At 35.5% G+C, this 17,217-nt stretch overlaps 2 protein-coding genes across 4 annotated transcripts; one reads left to right on the top strand and one right to left on the bottom strand.

Annotated features, from left to right (window-relative positions):
- Nucleotides 1-527: 527 nt before the first annotated feature.
- On the top strand, nucleotides 528-13,162 carry LOC117637492 (phospholipase A-2-activating protein). Of its 3 annotated transcripts, XM_034372390.1 has the most exons (23): nucleotides 529-780; nucleotides 961-1,292; nucleotides 1,672-1,775; nucleotides 2,706-2,774; nucleotides 3,216-3,276; nucleotides 4,008-4,147; nucleotides 4,403-4,592; nucleotides 4,989-5,050; nucleotides 5,370-5,458; nucleotides 6,041-6,113; nucleotides 6,206-6,265; nucleotides 6,729-6,875; nucleotides 6,968-7,006; nucleotides 7,161-7,195; nucleotides 8,088-8,174; nucleotides 9,127-9,292; nucleotides 10,046-10,123; nucleotides 10,431-10,567; nucleotides 11,413-11,489; nucleotides 11,739-11,808; nucleotides 12,004-12,069; nucleotides 12,205-12,354; nucleotides 12,725-13,162. In XM_034372390.1, the coding sequence occupies exons 1-22, from the start codon at nucleotides 721-723 to the stop codon at nucleotides 12,337-12,339; spliced, it is 2,277 nt and encodes a 758-aa protein (XP_034228281.1). In that variant the 5' UTR covers nucleotides 529-720; the 3' UTR covers nucleotides 12,340-12,354; nucleotides 12,725-13,162. The 3 variants fall into 3 exon arrangements, with proteins under 3 accessions (XP_034228282.1, XP_034228281.1, XP_034228283.1); XM_034372391.1 differs by lacking the exons at nucleotides 2,706-2,774; nucleotides 12,725-13,162 and having other exon boundaries at nucleotides 528-780; nucleotides 12,205-12,681; XM_034372392.1 differs by lacking the exons at nucleotides 10,431-10,567; nucleotides 12,004-12,069; nucleotides 12,205-12,354; nucleotides 12,725-13,162 and having other exon boundaries at nucleotides 549-780.
- Nucleotides 13,163-13,481: 319 nt separating this feature from the next.
- Nucleotides 13,482-14,434, bottom strand: LOC117638704 (transcription termination factor MTEF1, chloroplastic). The gene has a single exon (XM_034373798.1). The coding sequence runs from the start codon at nucleotides 14,383-14,385 to the stop codon at nucleotides 13,555-13,557; it is 831 nt and encodes a 276-aa protein (XP_034229689.1). The 5' UTR covers nucleotides 14,386-14,434; the 3' UTR covers nucleotides 13,482-13,554.
- Between the last annotated feature and the right edge of the window lie 2,783 nt (nucleotides 14,435-17,217).

Here is a 17,217-nt window from a genome sequence, read left to right on the forward strand (position 1 = left end):
CAGGGAGAATGACATCCATTAGATAAGTCCGAAGAAGGATTGAATTTTAACATTTTATCTGTGACATTTTCTATGTGCATAGTAGGATAGAGTTGCAAGACTTAATACCAAAAAATGTAAAGTTAAATTTCGGAAACTTTATAAAATAAAATATAAAATATAATGAATAGTTTAACTGCTAATAGTAAGGATGAATTGAGAACTTCTTTTGTTAATCAAATAACAACTTTAATCGATAACTTTCAATGAACAACTAAGACATTAACAAGACATTTAAATCATCAAGCGACTATTCAGCTAAATAAGATACTTAATCACCTATTGCATGAGCAATAGGACAAGTTGGACTTGAACTCAATGTCTGCCAACATAGTTTCAATCCAATTTTTTTTGGGTCGAACTATTGCAAATGATTTTTATTCAATGTTGAGACTTGAAAGAGATTGAACTTCAATTCCATATTGGATTGGTTAATAAAGAAAAGTAAAACCTAAACTCATATAAGATAAGTAAAACGACAGGTCGGAATTCAAATTAAAAAAGAAGAAGACAGAGGAAAATTACAGGTCGGACAATTTTAGCTCTACAAGAACTTGGAGAACAAGCTATTTTCTGATGCTCTTGCAACCGAAAGGTTATGTGATTTTGCTCTTCCACTTCTAAACTTCACTTCAAGTAAAACCCCTTTCTGATCACTACCTAAACCCCTCTCTCTCTCCGATGGACATCGATTACAAAGAGTACCAATTGCGCTGCCAACTCCGAGGCCACGAAGACGACGTAAGATCTCTCACCCACAAAACCCTTTTTCATTTTTTGCGCAAAATTTGATTGAATCTACAATCCTGCGCATGAATGATGAATTCTGTATTGTTTTAGACCCACAGAGATTTGAAATTTACTAATTAGTGTTTAGCAATGAATTTGTTTACTGAAACAAATGATGAACAATGAATTTAGGTTCGTGGAATTTGTGTTTGCGGAAATGTGGGTATAGCCACCTCGTCACGTGATCGAACTGTGAGGCTGTGGTCCTTGGACCCTTCCGATGAAAGGCGGTACTCGGAGTCGAAGATTCTGCTGGGGCACACCAGTTTTGTGGGCCCATTGGTGTGGATTTCACCCAATGAGGAATACCCAGATGGCGGAATTGTGTCCGGCGGCATGGACACGATGGTATTGGTGTGGGACTTGAAGACTGGGGAGAAGGTGCAAACTCTCAGGGGCCATCAGTTGCAGGTCACCGGCCTCGCTTTGGATAATGGAGACATTGTCTCATCTTCTGTGGACTGGTGAGTTTTCACCTTTTATGTTATTCCAAGTTTGCTGTAGGATGGGCTGGATTAACTTTTACATGTTGTAAACTTCGTTGAGGTTTGTGGAAACATGTTGTGTTCAAGAATTGATCTTTGTGCTATCTTGATTTTGCGAATAAGAAAATTTGGTTTGGAGTCTCCATCTGAAATTAGTAAATATGTCTATCAAATCTATGTTGCCTGTTTTGCTAAAATAGATTAGTTTTACATTTGTATTTAGTTATAATTATACATTTATATAATTTTTGTCCTGGACCATCTCCTAGGCATACTGTGCTGGTTTTGACTCTTTATATATTTATATTAAGCTATGGTGACACTAGGTATTAATTTTCTTTTTGTGTCCTTTCTACAGTACTTTAAGACGGTGGAGGAAGGGCCAGTCATTAGAATCATGGGAGGCTCATAAGGCACCGATCCAAGCAGTTGTAAAGCTTCCTTCGGGCGAGCTTGTCACGGGTATGGTTATTCACTTTTTGCGATCTTTCTTTTCTTTCCTCCCCCCCCCCCAAAAAAAAAAAAGTATTGAGGTGTTGGTTTCACTAAATTTATGGACCTCCTTTTTAACAACCCCTTTTCTGGCTTGTAATCGTAATTATTTGATTCATTTTGTATGCATGTGTTTTTGTTCAAAGTTAGTAGAACTGTAGAAGCACACTAGTCAACCGTCAACTCTTAGGCCTAGCTGAGCCAGTGAGCAATTGATATCCGGCCATTGAAGAACGCTGTTGGACTCGTGATCTAAGACTGCAGCATGGGTAGGATGGGTGATATTGTGGTTGAGGGAGTTTGCTAAGCCAAACACAGTTGTTATGCTTGCTTCTCATGAGCGATTGCTTGAGTTGGATAGGTTTAAACCTTTGCATGGCATGTGATGCATGGAGGCTGTGTAGCTTTGGGGATTGTAAAGTGGCACATTGCACATTTTAGGCACTCTCTATGTAGCTGATATGTATGCTATGTGATACAATGTTGTTAGGATCAAAATGCTCCATGCTTATGCCCTAGTGGCACTGTAGTTCATTCGAGACTTCAAGTTGGTCATAATGTCAATGGGAACTATTTTAGTTTTGTGAATTCTAGAATGGACACTATAATGCAAAAAATATAAGACTCAGCTATGCCATGGTAAGCTTCCCAAAAACTGTTTTGTTTTGTATGCCCTGCTTACGTGTCTACTTCAGTATCTGTTACGTGAGACTGCTTTTCTGAAAACAAAAAATGGCGTGAGGTTTACTCTCGTGCCCTCACATGTAGCAAGGTGGCTTATCCATTCCTGTTTCATCTTATCGTTTTGAGCTGGCCAAATTAATCACATTCTATATCAGATTCAAATGCTTGATCCAGCTTTTTCTTTACAATGATGCTGAATCGGTTTTCTCTATCTAGGTTCAAGTGATACTACTTTAAAACTTTGGAGAGGAAGTACATGCACTCACACTTTTGTTGGGCATACAGGTGATTTTATTTTTGTATGTTACTTTTATTAGGCCATCTTGTAGGTCCTGAATAAATGCGAAAGTGTCTGGGCATTTTTGACGTTGTGGCTTACCTAATAAGAAGATAAAGAGACTGCTTTACTATTCTAAATCCCAAATTCTGATTGCTATATTAATAGTACACTAAACTAGAGCTAGAAAGATAACATTTGGATTACAAGTTGCTACAAAGACTATTTGACTTGAAGATAACTTGCACTCCTGATTTGCATAGGATATCTCCCTCTCTTTTTATAAAATGATTTAAAAAAAATATATTTAAAATATAAAATATAAAATTTATATTTTTAAAATTTTGAATGTTTTAATAAATCAAATGCATAGCTCTATTTAGAAAAAATGACTTGCACATAATGTTTTGCAGTTACTTATGATCTATACATACTAATGCATTGTGCAGATACTGTTAGAGGCCTGGCAGTGATGTCTGGATTGGGAATTCTTTCTGCTTCTCATGATGGGTGAGCTTGTTTTTGCATTTGTATCTTTTTATATTGAATTGCTGGTTCTGCTTTGAGGATATAGTTTAAATGAACATAATCCTGAAGGCATATCTTAGTGTTGGCAGGGCATGAGTAATGTTTAGTTTAGTATGTTGTCAAAATAAAATTAAAACATCCAAAAGAAAAGGAAACATATATAAAAAAAGAAGAAGTTGCAAATAGAATATTTGATAGCTTTGTTTATTGAGGATGACATACAGAAATCATATTGACAAATCTTGATTGTTAGACACTATAACTAGGAGCTTGTCTACTGAACTGAAGCATTCACAAAAAGGTTGCTTATTGTACAATGTATCCTAACTATTGCTTAGAGTCTCAACATGGTCATACGTTGTATGAAGATATGTTCATATATGGAAAGATACATATATGAATAAACACAGGGTATGTACCTTTTATTTTTTGGAAAATTTTGATAATAATTAAAATGTTTGGAAAAAGTTGAATAATTTGGCTTATATTTCTTTACATGTGTCACTTATTAAGAAAAGTTCAACCACATTGTTTGATTTCCTTGAGTCTTTGCTGCTCTCTCTTGTGGTTAAAATATTAGTTGAGATTTATGTTTTAAAGTTTACATGTGTTGTTGGCAAATGTCTTGTTTGTAAACTTACTAAATAATAAATGCTCTATCGTTTCTACTTGGGTAAGCTCTCCATAACTTTACTTTTTGTTGGCATCTTCAGTTCCATTAGGTTATGGGCTCTAAGCGGTGAAGTTTTAATGGAGATGGTTGGGCATACTTCAATTGTATATTCAGTTGATTCACATGTGTCTGGATTAATAGTCAGTAGCAGCGAAGATTGTTTTGCTAAGATATGGAAAGGTGACTGCTTAATGCTTCTTGTTTCTTGGAAAAAATACATGAGAGATGTGAATGTGATTTATTTTTTAAACCTGGTAATGATTTAAGCAATTCCTGCTTTGTGGGGAGTAAAAAGAAAGATTCACACACTTACTCCAGGGATTCTTGCACATCGAGATTCATTCTTTTATGTTTGCCACTGAAAATTTCTTTGTAGAAAGCACCAGAAATGTTAATTAGCACTTTATATTAAGTGGGAAATAATGTCCTTCTCAGATGGAGTTTGCGTGCAGAGCATAGAGCATCCTGGCTGTGTTTGGGATGCAAAATTCTTCGAAAATGGGGATATTGCGACAGCATGTTCTGATGGAGTTGTACGTATCTGGACTGTAAATCAGGATAAAATTGCTGATGCCCTAGAAGTGGAGTTATATTTCTCCCAGATTGCTCAACACAAAATTAGCAGGTATTTCCATCTTCTTGTTTTGTGTATCTGATGTAACAGCTATGAATCTGCTATGCCTAATAACATGTGCTTGACCCAATTTTCTTCTCAATGCTCCATGATTATTCTGACTATATTCTCGTATAATATTAAAAGTTCCTTCTTTAAGGGTTACCTAATAGTCATATGTTGTCTTCTAGTGATCTCTTTCCTCTCTCTCTAGTATTCAATTAATGTTTTTCCCCTTTCCTTTATGTGAGTGCCCATTTCTTTGTTTGGATTCCAAAGTTCTTCACTTATCGGACCAAAAATATATACTTGAATTTGATTGGTTTTTTCTGATTTCATACATTATTTCTTGGCTGTTGACTGTTTCATATTCTTCACCTTTATTACTTGTATTTATGTTTCTTTTAGGAAGAGGGTTGGAGGGTTGAAATTGGAAGAATTACCTGGGCTAGAGGCCTTACAGATTCCAGGTGCAATTTCAGTTTTACTCTTCTCTATTGACTTTTTGGCTTCTGCTCGTCATTTTGGTTTATCACACATTTTTATCGTTTTAAATTTTACAGATTTGTATTTTCAATTTCTGAACAATTATTTCAATTTTAGGAAGACAAGTCTTTTTGGCTTAGTATTATGTTAGTAAAGTATAACATTTTCTACTCTAGTATGTGGTTTCCATGGCAGCTGCCAAGTGAGAGCCTCTGCTAAGTTGCCAACAATATGTAAATGTTGTATTCTTTTGACTAGTAAAACCACACATCAAGTAATGTTATCTGGTTGTATTGTCATCAGGAACCAGTGATGGCCAGACAAAAGTTGTCAGAGAAGGGGACAATGGTGTGGCGTATGCATGGAATATAAGAGAACAGAAGTGGGATAAGGTAATTTACATTTTCAGACTAATACTTGTGTTTTCCGTCTAAGGATGTATGACGTATAGTAGTTGTATTAGTATAAGCCGTTGTATCAGTCGCGTTTAGTTTGGCCACTGGTTCTTGGGTGTGTTTGTAGTTTGGCCACTTTTCCAATATGCTATTGAGGACTCAATGGCCTTGAATTTTGATGCTTTGAAACCAACGCAAATATCTTGAGCAGTTGAAGTAGGTAACGGCTGCATAATTGTTTGCAGCATACACACAAACACACTCATAAAGGGCACGAGTAGTTTTGAACCTCGTTTTGCATAGATCTTATCGTAGTCTGTAACGAGAAATAGACCACTGTTTTTGAGATTTATGGGGTGAGAGAAAAGTTAAATTTTTCATGAAACAGTTTTTGTCGTGAGAAAAATCAAATGACTTATATGCTAAAAACTTTGGGCTTACAGTATCTTAAGTCATAAGGATGTGCTTCCTAAATAAAGAAATGAAACAAGAGCTAACTAGATGTTTCCATGCTGGTGATGTTAGTCTATACTGCTTTCAAAAGTTGGGAACCTTCATGTTTGACTTCTTTCAATTCAGATTGGCGAAGTTGTTGATGGGCCAGATGGTGGCATGAAGCGTCCTGTTCTTGATGGAAATGAATATGACCATGGTCAGAATCTTACTCTGTGTCAACTTGTAGTCCGATTTTTCTTTTTCTACATATATTTTGAAAATCTGTACATATATATTCTTGTTCTTCAGTATTTGATGTTGACATTGGAGATGGCGAACCTATTCGTAAGCTGCCTTACAATCGATCAGGTATTGTACCTGTCCTCTTGTAGCCCTGCCTTCTATATGATTCTTTCTTGTTATTCAGTTATTTTCCACTCATTTAGTGGTATTTTATTTAATTTTATTTAAATCACTCTGTTTGTGGACATCTTTCATCCTTTGTTTTCCTAACCATGCCATCTTCTAATCTGTTGAGAAGATGAGATATAGGAAAATCTAAAAACAAATTTTTTTTAACGGCTGTTGTAAATTTTTTTTATTTGAATATATAATTTTTGCTCACAAGGAATCTAATTTCTTAGTAATCAATGATGATTAGTTTGTGCTCTTGGAATCTTGTAAGTTTATGATTTTATTGATTGTAAATTAAGAACTTTATGAATAAAGAACACTTATCTTTCTCAACAGTTCTAGCCCTTAGTTGTAGTTGGTGTGAATCAACAGCATTATTTCAAGAATATGAGTCATGCATTGAGTTGTTTATCTTCAGATAATCCATATGATGCTGCTGACAAGTGGCTTCTGAAGGAGAATCTTCCTCTTTCCTACCGGGAACAGGTTGTAGCTTTCATTCTCCAAAATACTGGACAGAAAGACTTCACACTTGATCCATCATTTCGTGATCCCTATACTGGGTGTAAGTATTCTGTTTTGAGTTGTGACCATCTAATCTTGATATGGTGGTGATTCATGTGTTATATTGTGTCCTTGTTTCGCCCTTTATTTCAGCTAGTGCTTATGTACCCGGACAATCTTCAAACAAGTCTGGTATGTATCCTTTTAAATTTCTTTTTCTTTAATTGAATTCGGGATGCTTTTAAAAAAATAATAATAATAAATAAATAAATTATATATTGAACTATATAAACTATGTCAATACCTGATTTCTAATTATTTTATTTCATTTTTCTTCTGGTTACAGTTTCTGCAAAACCTACCTTCAAACATGTTCCTAAGGTAGTCTTTTGCAGCTCATGTTCTTAAGGTTTGGGATGCATCAATTTCCATGCACAGGTTAAGTTAATAAAAAAGTATCGTCTGGTCATATTTATGTTCTGTGTTTGATATGTGCTCTGTACACTTCTCATACTAATGAAGGCTTTTCGTTTCAGTACTTCTAAAATAGGGTTCTAGATAAAGACCCAGTTTGATATGAGACCCATGTGGTTCAGACTAACTTAATGATAAATGATTTACTATAACAAGTGTTCTGTGTATAACTTACATGCTTTAATTCGATTATATTGTATCATCTGGAAATCCAACTAAATAAATGGGTTTTAGAAGCTAAGCATATTGGAGAAGGCAAAGCAGTGTAAAATGACTTCGATCTAGCTTCTAGAAATGAGCAGTGTTGATCCATTTGTGCAGTATCTCCATTTGAAATTTTATGGATATCCTTGGGAGTTGCAGTTCTGGGGCCAGAGTGGGATATACATTGCAAATTTCTCGGACTACATAGTTAGTTTTAGGCTAGAAGTTTTTTTCCCCTTCAATGGAAAGAAAAGGAGAAAAGAGGAAAGAGATCAGATGTTGTGCACTATCATCAAATTTTCTTATACCATTAATGATTCTGTAGCTGATGCCAAGTAGTTGTGGTTGAAGATTACTGGAGTTTAGTCAGCATTGTGAAGGCTTTATTCTTAAAGGCTATTACTGGTAGTCATAGTTCTACCTTGAACTCATTATTTCAAGATCAATTCTTCTCGTGGATTGGTTCGCAAATTGGGCTTTTTTACTTGTTCTGGTGGTTTTGGTTTCGTTCTTCATGTCCCTCAAGAAATTTGAGCATTTGTTATATTAGTGTCATACTTATAGCATCTTTTTCTTTGAATGATTTTGTTTCCAGAAAGGAATGCTTGTTTTTGACGTGGCTCAGTTTGATGGAATCCTTAAGAAGATTACAGAATTCAATAATAATCTACTCTCTGACCAGGTTGGTTCTTTTGCAAGTTTTCAAGTTTCAGTTTGTTTTTGAAATTATATTTATTTCTTACAAATTGAAATTTTGCTCTAGATGCCATCGTTATAACTTGTTACCACTCAATCGGAATGGAATAGCTTTAGTCTTTTGTACAAATTTCCTTTGTAGCAGACTCTGCCTTCTTCATAACTTTTTGGAAGTTCTCTTTAATAAGCTTTCACTAACCTTTCAATTATTCTTTTTCATTTTTGAAACTTCCTATTTGCTGTCCTCATCTTCAACATATATTTTAAGCTACCTCGACCCTCTTTCTAAATATCATGAACAATTGACAACTTTGATAATTTGTAATTGGACGGTGATACATATAAAAAGTTATCTTGTAGTTTTTGCTCTCAAGCAAGCACTGAATCATAAGCTTTGTATGAAGCGTTGTTAAGTTGGCAGGCTTGCTGCATTCTTAAAATTTGTATTTTTCTTTGGGTCTTACCACCCATTTATATGTAACTGGTTTGTTTGAGTCCACTGTGTCCAAATCACTTGTTTGTGATAATCTAATTTCTAGACCAACAGTAAGCATCATTATATGTAACTGATTCTTTCCTCAAGTGGTAGAAGGGAATGAAATAGTTTTTGGATCTGGATGATACTATCGGTCATGGATTTCGTTGAAACTTTTGAGGTTCCTAATATTATTTTCACTGTTTTCTGATATTAATTTTCTGTAGTCATCTTTTGTTTTTTGTATTCCTTTCATTATGCACGATAGGGTGTTGAGTATTCAATTTAATTTTCAATTTCTTCTTTAATTAATTAATTTTGTTTTTGAATTTCTAATCTGTTTAGCCGAACTTGAGGAGCAGCTTGGTGCTAGTATTTTTTGTTTTTCTGTTTTAGAACTGTGTTTCTTTATATTATGCAAAATGTGATTTCCTGAATAATGGCCTTTGGTAATATCTTGAAGGAAAAGAAGAACTTGTCTTTAAATGAAGTGGAGGTTTCCAGGCTGGTTGCTATTGTTAAAATATTGAAGGACACGTCACATTATCATTCTAGTAAATTTGCCGAAGTTGACATTGCTATGTTGCTGAGGTTGCTAAAATCATGGCCAGTTGCAATGTTATTTCCAGGTTAGTGTGCGGACGTCTGATGAATTTTGTATAGCTCTGTTCATCATATCTTTTTTGGTCTAGGAATGCATAGCATATACTCCATCCTTTAAGATTACAATTGAACAATCTTTAAAAAAAATAATAAAAAAAATTACAATTTAACAATCATAGAAACCATTGTCCAAGAATGAACTGAAGTTAAAAACAGGACGGTTCTGGTTATCTAATGTAATGACTATCCAATCTCAATTTGATAGAAACTGGTTGAGCTGGCTTGTGTCTGGTTGTGTCTTGGGCGTAATACGGTAATGGCAAGTTACCATATTTTCTCTGCACTACTGGTATGAAGCTTAAGTGAATTCTTAGCTTTATGATTGAAAGCTACAGGTTAAAAAGAAACACTAAAAAACAATAGAGAAAAAGAGAAAGTTACATGAATGGTCTCAGTGTAAGTGTGTATGGTAGTGAAATTTTCATTTAAAAAAAGTTAATGTGGTAGTCCTGCAAGTGATGTCATACAAGTGATGTGACTACTCATAACATCTCCGTTTTCAGTGGAGATCTGGTAATAAGAGTCATTATACACTTAGCAGTTTCTTAAGAGAATATCAATAAGCCGTGGCTTTTTATGTAGATTGTGGAATGCTTATGATTGTTGGTGTGTAGTTTTACTGTTGTGAATTGCATTGTATCCATTCTGTTCACACCTCGTGTGACACTTTTCAGAAACTTTATTTGCCTACTCAGTGGATATTTTGTTTTCATCTTCAGTTATTGATACCTTGAGGATGATTGTGCTGCACCCTGATGGGGCAACTGTACTTCTCCAGCATGCTGAAGCTCAGAATGGTAATGATATTAGACATCATATTCCATCCTATGGTTTTGTCTTGATAATGAGATGGTTCTTATTTGAAATAGATAATTGTTTCACTTTCATTTATTTTCTATGAATTGTAAAAATACATATCAATAGACACTTGTACAAAAGAAAATGGGACTACATGATGAGGCCCGATGACCCAGGAACATTCTTAAGTTGATTTCTCCAGATGTATACATATGATACAAGTCAAACTTTTGCAACCTTCTTACTTTCTGTTGATGCTGTTGTTATTTCAAGTTTTCTATTTCTTACGTTTTGTATGATAACCAGATTTACTATTGGAAATGATCAAAAGAGTCTCAACAAATCCTTCACTTCCTGCTAATCTCTTAACTAGCGTTCGTGTTGTGACCAATCTTTTCAAGAATTCGTGCTACTACAATTGGTTACAAAAGCATCGGAGTGAGGTTAGCCTTCCTTTGCAATTGGTTCCCGACATAACATTGCTTTTGGGGTTTCTTAGTGATTTGAGAGGCTAATGGTCTCTTTCCCAGTCACATTTCTGGTTTGCACCTTACATGTCCTTTGCTTACAAACATTCAATTCATTGTTGATGGTAGGGTTAATTATCTGTGGATATCTATCAGCTTTTTAGTTGATTCAATTGAAAATTCAGTACTGAGCATGATATCGTTGTCTGTAAAGTGCTCACAGATCTTTTCAATTTCACCTTTAGTAATTTCCATGTTTTGGGATTGGTTTGTATATAAGGGTCTCTGCTACACTTTGGCACCTTATAATGATTATGTCTTTTTTGCCCGTCCAGTACTTTTGATAAATAGTTTGATATATTTCTTTTTGCAATTCAAGGCTTGGTGAGGCATTACTCTGCTGCATGCTGCAATATGAATTTCAGATTTTTATTTATTTTTTAATGATTGCATGCTAACCTAATTCAAAACCACCGTACATTTATTAATTTTGTACTGCTTCCAACATGTAAATTAAATGTGTGTTGTATTTTTTTATTTATTTTTTTGATGAATAATTTTTTGTTTAGAACATCTTGCAATTGTTTCAGGAATCATTAATTGAGGTTGATTTGAACAGTTTCCTGAATAAATCATTAAACTAGATTATCTAGTGGTAACTTTGTAGGAAACTTTATAGAAGTACTAAAAAAATGTGTGTTTGCTTCTTTGTACTTAAATAATGACTGTCAGGGGGGGGGGGGGGTGTACACAGTTTGTCATGGTTAGTGCATCTTGAATTCTCACGATTTAGTAACTTGATTTGTTGAATGGCTTTGCAGATTCTAGACGTGTATTCAAGTTGTTCTTCATCTCCGAATAAGAATTTGCAGTTATCATACGCAACCTTGATTCTCAAGTAAGTTTTCTGTTGACTGCGCATGTTCTGTTACATGATACAACTTGTTCTTCCATCCCCTTCTTTCTTTCTCCAATTTTGTGATAATTTGAAGTTATAGGAAAAATGAAGACTGCAATGGCAACTAATGTTGGAAAGGGATATGTTTGTTGACATAATGTGCTCAACTTGGTATATAATTGTACTACTGTGTTGTAACTGATTGAGTTTTGATATTAACCTTTTGGCCTTTTCCTTTGAGCTTGACAGTTATGCTGTTTTGTTGATCGAAAAGAAGGATCAGGAAGGTCAATCGCAGGTTCTTTCAGCAGCACTTCAGGTATAATACATCAACTTACCAGTTTACTGTTCTGATTGCCCCTTCATTGGCAGTTCGTGTTTTTAAAATTTAAAGTCCTCAAAAGGTGAACATAGTAAAGAGGGTCCTTGCTCTTTTTGAGGTGGACTAGAGTATCTTTTTAATACTAGATATTCAGATGTCAGAATCATGAAAGTAATGTTTTGACTTTTGCAGATTGCAGAAGAGGAAAATCTAGAAGTTGATGCAAAATTTCGAGTTTTAGTTGCCATCGGATCACTGGTATGTTTTGAATACTTATATGTTATGGAGTTTAGGGAACATATCTGTGCTAGAATAATTGACATGTCAGTGTCATATAGCAGTCTTGGTTACTACCTTGAATTAATGATGATCTTGCTTTTTTGTCTAAAACAGATGCTTGAGGGCCTTGTGAAAAAGATAGCTATTGACTTTGATGTTGAAAACATTGCTAAAATATCAAAGGCTTCGAAAGAAACCAAGATTGCCGAAGTTGGAGTGGACATTGAACTTTTAACAAGACAAAGCTGACTTTCTGAATATCTGGTAAATGGCAATCCCTGTCTATGAAACTCTCACCCAGCCCTGCGCTGCCTCTTTCTCTCTCTTCTTTGCGTGGAAGCTTTGCACTGATCTCCTGCCTCCCTCCCTCTTCTCTCTGTCTTGTGTGTGCGAGAGAGCTCTCTCTTATGCATTTATTGTGGGAACCCAAATGTATGCATTTTTGCCACATGTGGCTCTATATTGGCAAAATGGAATTTTGTTAAGGATTGATCTTGTAGCCTTGGTTCAGCAGCCTTGGTTCTGCTGAATTAATTTGAAGGCCTTGTTGTGCTGGATTGATCTTGTAGGATATTAATTCTTCTTCTTCTTCTCCCTTCTATGTCTCTCTAATAATTTTGATTACTCTGCACAGGAGAATGGGGAAACGTTCATTAACAGGTCAAAGTGATTCAAGTAGGAGTAAGCAACCGATATGGTTTGACTGCATCGCATCATCCATCCACATGATTCTGAATATATACATCACTATGACATATGACATATAAACATTCAATGATTTTGGCCAAAAAAGGGATCCAACGTTTTAGGAACACCCTGGTTGGTTGTGACTATGAGAAGGCATCAACATCTTTCATTTGAAACTGAGTTTAGTGGAAAATATGAATGAGAAAATGTGTCAATTGTACCATTAAATGTTGTTGATGATGGAAAGCAGTTGAAAGGAATTGAACGTTTTTAAAGGCCTATGTGCTGCCCAAGTTCTATTAAGTTTGTAGTTTCGATATTCTTCTTGCTACAAATCCCCTTCGAATAGTTCTATTTCATTCTCTGAGCATGTGATTTCAGTTTCTATTTTGTGATCCATGCTTATACAACAATGTGAAAAGATCTGATTTCAGTTCTTGATGAACGGAATTGAAGAATAAGAAAACCCTGAACTCACACACACGGATACTCAAATGTTTTCAAATCTTACCTTATTGCAACTATTAGTTATTTGTCTGTTGGCGTTTCTCCTCATTTCTGAAGTCCGAATTCTTCCTCTCTTATAAAAATTTTAAAAGGAAAAAAAAAAAAAAAAAAAAAAACTCAACATTTTTGTTAATTGTTTTATACAAACAATAATCTAAACTACACTCAACTAAATTAATCTAACATGGGTGCACCTTTTTAGATACACTAATGCCAGGGGAATCGCATTTATACACGGTGCGGTCTCCTAACATTTTGATTGTTTGATTATTATTTCCACTTGGCATAGAACTTTTGGTCGCTCCACAGCAACATCCTGTTCAACGGAATCTCAACATTCCTCTCTTTCAAATGCAAATGCCTCGGCACTATTCTCTTCTCCAAACTAAACCCAAAATACTGAGGAAACTTCTTCAACTCATCCACACTCCTCCCCATCTCCTTCACCAAGTACTCATACTTGGGCCGCAAGTTATCCTCCACGCTGTACCCGAAAATCGCAGGCAGCCTCACACACACATTCGCTGCCTCCTCGTACGAAAGCGTCAAACTCCTCAGGAACCTCATCTTCCTCTTGAGCTTCTCCACCCTCGTGTTCAACAAATGTGCGTTCAAATTCGTCGGAGCCCCGAGCTTATCAAGCCCCAACTGTTTGAGATAATGCAGCGTGGGGCGGAGGCAGAACTCGACGTCGGAGAAGAGGAGGTCCGGGCAGCGGAGGATGAGGCCGCAGGAAGACGAGGGGTCGGCGGGGAGCTCGGCGGCGAGGAAGTCGAAGACGGGGGCGATGTCGGTGGGGTCGAGGGTTGGGGAGAAGAGCTTGGGGGAGAGGAAGGCGAGCCTCGGGAAGTCGGGGTCGGAAAAGCCCTTGGACTTGAGGAAATTTACGGTGGAGAGGATTTGGTCTGTGGCGTCGGGGAGGGGGAGCTTTTTGGGGTTGGTTTCGGGGGAGATGATACGCAGCGTTTTGAGATAGCGGAGGTTTTCGCGGTAGGATGTACGGAACTTGATGAAGTGTGAGGGAGGATGGGGATTTGAGGTGGTGACAGAGGAGGAGGAGGAGGAGGAGGGAGTTGGGATGAGACAGAGCGTGCGAAGCATTGTAAGCAACTGTCTTAGAGAGAGAGAGAGAGAGAGAGTGGCAGTTGTGTTATGTGGATAAGGGGATGGATGGATATGTGATATATGATAAATCTTGAAACCAATTGTTATCGGCCCATAATTGAATTTCCAATATATTTTGTCAAGTTATTGAACTATTTAATTATGTCAAAAAATATTTTCAATATTAAGAATCAACCAAATCGTCATTTTAAAAACTGAAAAGTCAAATTAGAAAATAAATTTTAAAGCACCCGAAAACGTGAGAAAAGGTACATCACTTTGTATTGTATCAAAATGGAAATTAGAATTTTGACCTAAAAAAATATATATATGGAAATTAGATTACTGAGTTTGGCTTTCTAAGGAGTCAAAATTTGTTTGCCTTTGTGACATAAAATTAATAGAAATAAAATACTATTGATTGGACTAAAAAATTAATAAAATACTATTTAATGCACCTAGACCTAGTGCTCGTATCAAAACAATAGGAAAATGCTCCTAGAGCAAAATGGCAAAGAAGAGTGGTGCTATTTTTATCCTGTCTTATATTTCCATTTATTTTATTTTAAAAATTTTAAAAATAAATTTACTTTTTATAAAATAACTTTTAAGGATTTAGATTAAAAAAACCTCAACTCATGTAATTCACTTATTTTACCATTTGACAAAAAGAAATGAAAAAAAAATGAAGAAGAAAAAAGCATGCGACTCCTCATTTGCTCTTATGACTCCTTAGTGCTTAGAATTCAATTCTCCAAAAAAATTATTCTTTCTTCTGATCATTCAATCAAATTGATTATAAAGAAAACAACAAGAGAATGAATGTTGAAAATAACAAATCTAGCAAAAAAGGAAAGGAAATCGAAGTGTTTTTTTTATTATATTTTTTTTATAATCATAAAGAATTTGCTTGAATTAATAATTAAAGGATATTTTAGGAATAATGAGGGGTGGAAAGATAAGATTGTGTTTTTTCAAATTTACATAATGGGTGGGAATATAAGGTAGGTGGAAATAGTAGCACTTGTAAATAATAGTTCTAGAGCTTTTTTAGCAATGCTTTAGAAGATTTGATGAAATTTTTGAAAAATTGTAAAATATAATTTGTTCAATAAAACTAATTGGTTTTTTTATCTTTTCTAGATTCCTTTTGTTTGACGAAACAATTAGAAGACAATAATTTCTCATCAAACAATGGGAACACAAAATTTTCCTTGAAAAATCCTAAAGAACTCTCGCAAAAAAAAATCCTCAGGAACTTAGCTCCAGTCTCCACAACCCAGCCCCCCTTTGGGAGGGATGGCCTCCTTTCCCACCCCACCCTACCCCTCTCCTCCCCTCCCCTTCCCTACCCTACCCTCTCTGCCCCTTCCTTTTCTCCCTCCTCCCCACCCTGTCCTTCTCTTCTCTTGGGGTTGTTTATCGGTTTTTGGGCTGAATTTTTTGCTTGGCTGTGCTGGTGATTTCATTGGCGGCTCTTGTGATTTTGTTATCCTTGAAATCTTCAATGATGACGAAGTAGCAGTGCGCTAGTGGTTTCATTGGTGAATTTGGAGATAAAGGAGATGGCTAAGCAGCTTTTACACACTACTTGTGTGTTTACAGTTTCTTAACAATTGCATAAACTTTTTTATGAGTTGGGTGTTTGTATGTAGTCTAATCTCTACTTATACCTACTTGTGAGCGTTTAAAAGTTGTAGTTGTATTGATAAGGTTCATGTTTGGCTTGTCAGGATTGCGGCTTTTATGCTGAAATTTCTTTGGCCTCAAATGATTTTTAGTGGAGATATACTTTGTGCCCTTGATGTTGCGGGTGTGTTTCCATGTATCTAGAAACTTGCATGATTACTATGCTTCCATCTTTGTATTAACCTAATATATGAATACAATAATAGCTTTTCTTGAAGAAAAAAAAATAAAAAATCAAAAGTGCATTATTTAATAGTAAATTTGGCAAAAAGTCAATTTTTTTTTCTTCTAATAATTTAGCACTAAGATCACTGTAGTTTCAATTTCATCAAACTTTTCTAATGTTTGACAACTAAATATAATTTTGTGCACTAAAATTGTAGAGTTTTTATCAAAAATAGCCAAAATTTACCTCATACTTTCAAAAATGTCAATTTTTATAAAATCTTTCAAATATAGCTAAAAACTCACTTAAATAGACACAAATGCCTTTAAAAATTAAAACCCACATAAACTTAAAAAGTTCCAATATATTTTGAGTCCCAGTTCTTGATATAGACTTGGTATCTGACTAAAGATCTAGACTTTGAGGAAAATTGATGCGTGAACTTGTAGATGCCTAACAAAACCTGTTAAAAAAGACATCTACGGGTATATGTTTACCAAACCCTTGCCCATAGCCTAAAGGAAGAGATATCATAGTGCTTAATATACACAAAAGAATTTCAAATGACAACAGTAAGGAAGCCAAACAACCTGTTTAAAAAAACATCTATGTGTATATGTAAAAAAGCACCATCACACCATCAAAACACATCTAAATTGATGAATATTTCAATTTCTTGTTCCTTCCAAGCCAAGGAAATGAAGAAATAATTTAAAGAAAGAAGCAACCGCACGAAGAAGCACAAAATATGCATAAAGAAAAAGAAGATCACTTACCAATAGTTCGACTAAGGTGCGTGTCACACCCCGGACCGGCTCCGCCGTAGCAGGATATTGTCCGCTTTGGGCCTGGCTACATTCTCACCAGCCCGCACGGTTTTGTTTCTGGGAGCTCACGAAGCAACTTCCCAGGGTGGTCACCCATCCTGGGATTGCTCCAGCCTCCAACTCGCTTAACTTCGGAGTTCCTACGAA

The sequence above is a fragment of the Prunus dulcis genome, chromosome 8 (genome assembly GCF_902201215.1).
Source record: "Prunus dulcis chromosome 8, ALMONDv2, whole genome shotgun sequence".
In the NCBI taxonomy this organism is placed as follows: Eukaryota; Viridiplantae; Streptophyta; class Magnoliopsida; order Rosales; family Rosaceae; genus Prunus; species Prunus dulcis.